Source organism: Eretmochelys imbricata, chromosome 1 (assembly GCF_965152235.1).
Source record: "Eretmochelys imbricata isolate rEreImb1 chromosome 1, rEreImb1.hap1, whole genome shotgun sequence".
Lineage (NCBI taxonomy): Eukaryota > Metazoa > Chordata > Testudines > Cheloniidae > Eretmochelys > Eretmochelys imbricata.
In genome coordinates, this window is record NC_135572.1 from 331,828,818 (window position 1) to 331,836,365 (window position 7,548).

General features: G+C 40.8%; 1 protein-coding gene across 1 annotated transcript in view; it reads left to right on the top strand.

Moving 5' to 3' along the window:
* The window catches only part of LAMB1 (laminin subunit beta 1), a 70,229-nt gene extending 62,735 nt beyond the window's left edge, over positions 1–7,494 (top strand). The window contains exons 28-33 of the mRNA XM_077835279.1: positions 36–180; positions 1,664–1,871; positions 2,060–2,201; positions 3,675–3,851; positions 6,005–6,164; positions 7,167–7,494. Of these exons, the coding sequence (XP_077691405.1) occupies positions 36–180; positions 1,664–1,871; positions 2,060–2,201; positions 3,675–3,851; positions 6,005–6,164; positions 7,167–7,303 (969 nt within the window). The 3' untranslated portion in view covers positions 7,304–7,494. The remainder of the gene's footprint in view (positions 1–35; positions 181–1,663; positions 1,872–2,059; positions 2,202–3,674; positions 3,852–6,004; positions 6,165–7,166) is intronic.
* Positions 7,495–7,548: the final 54 nt, after the last annotated feature.

Consider the following 7,548-nt stretch of genomic DNA (forward strand, 5'->3'; position numbering starts at 1 on the left):
ATGTGAAACCAGGCCACCTTATTTACTTCCCGTAGGTCTCAGAGGCAAAACAGAGAGCAGACGAAGCAAAACAAAATGCACAAAAAGTTTTGCTCAAAACCAATGCCACAAAAGAACAAGTGGACAGAAGCAATGAAGATCTGAGAAGCCTTATTAAGCAGATCAGGGAATTTCTGATGCGTAAGGATGATCTTTACCTTAGTTGACATTACTGATTTCTATCTTTATGAGAAATTCTGCTAGCTTATTTTTAGAAGCCTTTATAAAGTTAGGATGTTATAAATGTGTTACCTTTACAGATGCAAAGTAGTAGACTCTTCCAGCTCTGCACATGCTGTAGATAGCTTTTCCCATGCATTTCTCTAGGTAGCTGCACAACCTAGTCTTAAAATCCTTTCTAAATACTATCGTGTCTGTGAGTCTTGTCTTGATAATGCATTTTATTTAAGATTTTTATAAGCAGTGGGATCCCTTTTCAGCTTTATAGGTGAAAGATGAGGTTACCAATACAGATTGGCAGTTGATTCTTTGCACAATGCTGTGGAAAAATGCACCCCAGTAAGGAGGAAATAATCCCTCCTTCAAGCCTTTCAGTTTCATGACGATTGGAACTTTAACAGACTTTGCCTTCTCCTCTGCAATAGTGCTGATTGGTGGTGGAGTGGTTTAAAACTTAGTAGGAGATCGTCATGCTACTCCCATTAATTTCAAGGGAACGATGTAGCTAACTCTCCTCCTCAATCAGCTTTGAAATTTCAATCATTAGCTGTGCTAACCTGTGGAGAAGTGTGAGATCTTTTGGAAGATGGAGGACAGTCTCCATTAAGGAGGTCTGTTATGCGCAACTGCTGGCCAAAATACATCAATGTTTTCTTACGTGCTAACAACGTGTTCAGTCCTGTGCAAACACATACATGTAATAGCACCATAGGACCATCTGAACAATAGAAGCAACTTTGCTTAAACCGCAACCTCTGAGAGCCATAAAATGCTGGTGTTACATGTATCTATAAACACTGTGCACGGCCGTCTTTCACTTTAGAAATGTACGAATGTGCACCAAAGGAATGACCCTCTTATTCCATTTCAGTTCATAATATTTTCTACTTCACTAGCATCTTGTGTTCATAGCACTCCATACAGCACTACAACTTTTGGACCAAATTCATTCCTGTTGAACTCCCGTGGATTTCAATGGAACGTGGGTCCATTATCTAACTGATCCTTACAGCTTCCAGGGGGCTGTCAAATTATCTTTCTTTTATAGCTGGAGAAATGGGGGGCAGACAGGGTCTGAGATTGCCCAAAGCCATGCAGTAAATCAGTGTTAGGAATTACACAGTTCTACTGATTCCCAAGCTGTGCTCAAGCCAGTGGAGGCCAGTGGGTGAAAAGTACCCCTCAAGAAGCTAAAATGGGACTTAAGCAGGGCTCTATGCTCTGTGGTAGCATTCTGCATAGGAGTGAATTTTACCCTAACAGAGCACACTGCCTATTTTCTGCAAATTGTGGTGGTGATTCATTTGCCATGGTTGTTTGTCAGTTTCTTGCTTTTAAGGAACCACACTGACAAGTTTCAGTAGTGTAATTTTGACATTTGGCATAGATGGCTTGCTAATCCTCTCAACTGTCCGCTTACCCTGTTGCATTTGTGCCATCTTAGAGGATAGCGCTGATTTGGATAGCATTGAGGCGGTTGCTAATGAAGTGTTGAACATGGAGATGCCAAGTAGCCCCCAGCAGCTACAGACCCTGACAGAGGATATCCGTGAGCGTGTGGAAAGCCTTTCTGATGTAGAGGTTATCTTACAACAAAGTGCTGGAGACATTGCCAGAGCTGAGATGCTGTTAGATGAAGCAAATAAAGCAAGGTAATGAGTACTACGCTGTTTTGTATCAGCTGTCTTTTTAAATCAGTGATTTTGAACCAGACTATTGATTTCATTCAAATATTTTTCAAAAACATAGTAAGCTAAATTCATCCTAATGTAAATTCTTATTCATACCAAAATGAAACATTTCTCATGTCACATATTATATTGTTACTTCTGCTCCACAGCAAAAGTGCAAAAGATGTTAAAGTCACTGCAGCTATTGTGAAAGAAGCACTGGAAGAAGCTGAAAAGGCCCAAAATGCAGCCGAAAAGGCCATCAAACAAGCTGACAAAGACATTAGAGGAACACAGGACCTACTTACCTCAGTAAGTCCTAACTATATTTAAAAAATATTCACAGTGTACCTAGTTTGACGCTAGGTAACCACTTTAGCTAAGGGAAGAGGAGCTCTTGAAACAGCAAACTGTCTGAATTAAGAGCAAAGCAAAGGAGGGCTCTCCTCCCCACTATAGTCAGTCGGTGCTTTGCCACTAACTTCAGCGGGTGCAGAACTGGGATGTGCCTTCCAACCAAACAGGTGTCCTCAGATCCCCAGGAAATCCTACAACACAGATGGTATATCACTTGGTAGCTGAGCCATGCTGCCAACTCTCCCACCATGCAAAAGACTTTGCCAGTACAGTGTGAGAACACATGAGCATTAATGCTTTATTGAAGCATTAATTGTTGTGTTTGCCAAATGATGTCATTGCAGAGCCCCATATGCATGGAGGGTGAATATTTAAGTAAAGAACTAATTCATTATTAGTGATAGTGTCCAAGTGTGCTCGCTCAATGCTTCTCAAATAATGAGAGAAGGGCCCTTCCCAGTCATAGAATAAGCCCACCCAAGTACTTTCAACACTAATAGTGGGCTTCTATAAGAATGAAATATCTTCCATTAGAATTAGAACTTTTTCACTCAAGTTTGAAGACTTTGACCATTCCCATTTCATCAAGTCCAGCTCATAAAGAACCGTTTCACAGATCGTCCCATTGACAAAACTGTAAAGCACTAAAATCTGATAGTGTCAATATTCAGCTTATTAGGTTCCTAAGCTACCCAGCACTTGTTTATCCATTGCTGAAAGGGTAATTAACACAGCAGTGCTTTCTTTCCATTTATATGGACAATAATGGATCTAGCTGAGCTGTTGGTTTGACTAATGCCTTTCACATTTTCAAATCTGGAATTTTTTTGCCCTGTAAGCTGAGCAATTCGACATGTGTAAATGCTTGTTGAAATCCCATGTATTTCACATGAGTTTACAATTAATTGAAGCCAAAGACTGCAGATGTCTTGGTGACATCTTACACTGGGATGCATCTCCTCCCCAACCTTTGGAGTATCAGATGTGCACCAGGAATGCTCTCAGAAGTTAGTGGAACTCTATCCTTACCAATTACAAACACATTACAGCTCCAGTCTTGCACTCTTAGACATTCAAAAGTCAATTATTTCAACCAGCTTGGGTTGTACAAAGAATGAAAGGTTATTTCTCTCCATTTCGTAAGGTACACTTTTAATGACATACAATCTAGTTCACTTTCAAAATTGAATCCCCTCTTACTTCACTTGAATTGTAAATTGTAATTTGTACTCTTAAAACCCTCACATATCATATTTCATAGTAGATTGGCTGATATTTCAGAGTTGCACAATGCCCGTTTGAGGATAGACTTTGGAGATAAGACATTTTAAATAGTTGGTCAAGACTTTTCTCCAGAAAGCTAATTTCAAAAATCAGCACATACATTTGTTGGGGGAATATTTAAACTGTTCTTTCATTCCTGGTTAGATTGAATCTGAAAATGCAGCATCTGAAGAAACCTTAAACAACGCTACCCTACGTCTTACTGAGCTAGAGAAGAACGTGGAAGATCTTAAACAAAAGACTGCTACAAATTCAGAGAACGTGGAAGAGATTGAAGAAACCATTGCTACTGTGAAACAAAATGCCGAAGAAGTTAAAGAGGTGAGATGCCTACGTGCCAGCTGACTTCCTCAAAAACTCAATCCATGGGAGTAATATTTGGCATAAAAGAGCATTTCAGTGCTACTGCTAGCTTTATTCATGATCTTGTCTTGCTTGGGCACCAGGCGTCAGCGAGCTAGCTGCCCAGGAATATTACGGGCATCGTTCAGTGAACTAGGTCAGACTTGTTGCTTCCAATTCGTTTATTAATAAGGTCATGCTGGGTCCATTTGCCAATACATTAATTTCTACTTGCTTTGGCACCAACTTACATGGTAGAAAAAGCCTGCTGACTTCCAATTCCTAGACGAGCAGGAAGCTGTCAGTCATGGAGAGGTGAATGATCTCCATATTCTGATGGATTTAAGTGTAGAGTTACAAATTGGTAAATCTCAGTTCTACTCTCAACTGCCACTGATGTTTACCTTTTGGCAACACCTCCCTGTGCCTCAGTTTCACCATCTATAAAATGGGTTTAAATACTGTTTTCTTACCTTCTGTGAAGTGCCTTGGGCACTGAGTACAAAACATTATTCAGCTGTCAAACAAAGTACTTGTAACTTGCCACTTTGAAGGGAATTCCCCCATCACTTCAGTCACGGGAGAAAAATTCCATCTCTCAATGTAACACTTGCCAGCCTGCTCCTCTAGTTAGTGTGTGGTAAGCAGTTATCTAAAGTTATCTAATATTCTGCAAGCATAGCAGTGTCTTTCTCAGCCGTGTCTATGTGGAGTCTCTCCCGAAGTCAATATGTTTTAAGAAGGATTCTGATTTATTTCAGCCTTCAAACAATTGACAAAAAACGTTCTATGTCAAAGGAAGTCTCACTGCTCTGATCTATTGTCCGCAATAAAGTCATCTGTCTCAAAGGAGTCTTCCCTCTCCCAAAAGAGCGAAGATGTTGGAATTAACCTTTAAGCAACACTTAACTTTAAACAAGGGACCTCTGAAATGCTGCTTAATAACAAGTACAAGAAGCTGATTATTTAGCATGGGGGGAGGAGGAAAGACAGAAAAGAGTGATAACCCATATTATCAGTAGTAGTGACAGTTTCCCCAGATCCTACCCATGCTGTAGATGGCACATTTCATGCTGCTCACACTGCCGGTGAGTTTTCAGGATTCTAATCTACAGACCAGAGTGGCTGGTGCACCCACTACCTGTCCCAACGCTTGCCCCGGGAGGGAGGGAAGGAGATGTAGGAGCTGACTTTCCCAGCTCTACACCCGATGAGGCCGCCTCCCTGCTAGGGATATTTGGAGACTTGCAGGAGATTTCTGCTATGTGCTGACTGAGTGCTGCAAAAAATGAAGTGCAGCTGAGACACTAGCCTTGTGTTTTCTGTAACATCTGGGAAGTGCTTGTGACCTCATGAGTCACTATAGGTGAGGTAACCCCCAATTCCAGGGCTGCTCATGATAGCTGAAGATTAGAGAGAGAGAGTGTACTTAAAGTAACAAGGTGCCCTATTTTCAACTCCATCTGTTTGACACTGCTGCTCTCTGGCAGTTGTCAACAGTACAAGCAATGCCATGGTCACTTCTGTACTGAATCAGCACGTCCAGAAGCAATGTCTGTTAGTCCCCCTTAAATTGGAAAACTCTGCAGGATTTGCTCTCACTAGTCACCAATTCTGTGGCTAAATCCTGTACAGTTTATCAACGTTTAGATATTGAAACAGACCAGCCCCGTAACTAAAAAGGGCAGCTGATCACCAGAAGTGTCTGCCATCAGCAGGCATGAAACATGAATGAGAAAGGGGGAGATGTAACTAAAGCAAAAGCTGAGTGTTGGGACAACTAAGCCAAGAGTCCTGTGCCACCTTAGACTAACAGACGTATTGGAGCATAAGCTTTCGTGGGTATTCACCCACAAAAGCTTATGCTCCAATACGTCTGCTCGTCTATAAGGTGCCACAGGATTTTTTGCCGCTTTTACAGATCCAGACTAACACGGCTACCCTTCTGATGAAAATACTAGAACACACTTTGTGCTGTCAAATCTTTCATTCCGACATCCTCACTAGTAATGTCTCAGCTCCACGGAAGCAGCAGGAAGTTTCAGACCATCTGTTCAAGTGGTGAAACAGGCATTTGCTTTGCAGTTTTCTGAGCAATAACCCCACCTTGTGTTGTGAATTTGAAACTGCAGGTACTTGACAGTGAACTGAACGCCAAATATAAAACCGTTGAAAACCTAATTGCCAAAAAAACAGAAGAGTCTGCTGATGCCAGGAAGAAAGCTGGAACGCTGCAGAATGAAGCTAAATCATTGTTAGCTCAAGCAAACAGCAAACTCCAGCTGCTCAAGGGTAAGACTGCCTGCATGAGAAAAGGGTCTCCTTTCATATTTTGAAGTAATGTTTCACGCTGGAGAATGGTTAAAAATTCATTATTTCCTATTACACTAATTGCTGGATGTTCACACACTTATGTACACAGTAAATGGAACACTTTTCAAATGATCCAAACATCCTTTTTCACACTTACAGAGATCAATTCACCCAGTAGTGTGGTGCAACCACGTCTTGGGAGAAATGCAGTCACTGATCAACAGCACATAACATTGCACAACTATTTAGGAAAGAATAAATTGTATCCATAAATTGAATACTTATTCACCTGGGAGGATTAAGTGGAACATAATTTATCCTAACTAATTTGACTAGACTAACATACATCAAGTGCCATGGCACCCTGAAAGACTAAAAGTAGGGATTTCCTGCAGCACCATAGTCTTGGATATCTCCCATCTAAGCACTGTTGTTCTCGTAAGATCTGTCATGATCATAACCCAAAGTGATACTGGCAGAGTTGCTTTTTGAAAATTGGAGTTAACTCTAACAGAACAGTTTTAAGAACTCCACATTTAGAGCTGTATATTGAAACAGGAGGGGGAGCTCTCACCTTACCAACCAGGGAGAAACGGGAGCTTTCTGTCTGCTTTTACCAGACATGGGGAAGCTGTACTCATCCCCAACCACTCTTCCTTACGTCAACCCCTTATTTGCAACAATTCACTGAACAGTCTGACCATAACTTAGCCAACATACTCTAGTGTCCTTTCAAGTCTGTATTTCTTTGTAGAACCCCTAAGCCATTTTTCCAACATGAATTAAAGGACACAGTTGTACATTTTCATTTATAGGTAAGTACTTCCTCATTGTTTCCATAGTATTGAGACAAGTTGTCAGGCCCAGATCTGTATCATCCAATCTCAGGTTTTCTACCTCAAAGATTTGAATTAATACTTTAAACAGGGTATGATTTTACTGCCCAAACAACAGCTGATAGTTTCTCCCTTTTCCTTGCAGATTTGGAAAGCACGTATGAGAACAATCAGAAAGTCTTGGAAGACAAAGCCAAACAGTTGGTGGAACTAGAAGAAACAGTACGCTCCCTCTTACAGGCAATCAGCCAGAAAGTTGCAGTATACAGCACCTGCTTGTAACTTGGAGGGAAACAGTCTGGACCCAGTTTATTCTGGATGGGCTTAAAAGTGTTAAGTTTGATAAACTAGTTCTCATTGACATCACACTAAGACCTGGTAACCTTGACAGGTTTCTCACTTTTTAAAGTTACAAAACCAAAGAGTAATTTTTTTTATGTTGAAAATAAAAACAGTACTTTTGTACCACTGTATGTATCTAGTATGATTCATTAACTTCATGTTACTGTTACTAGATGGAATAGTAA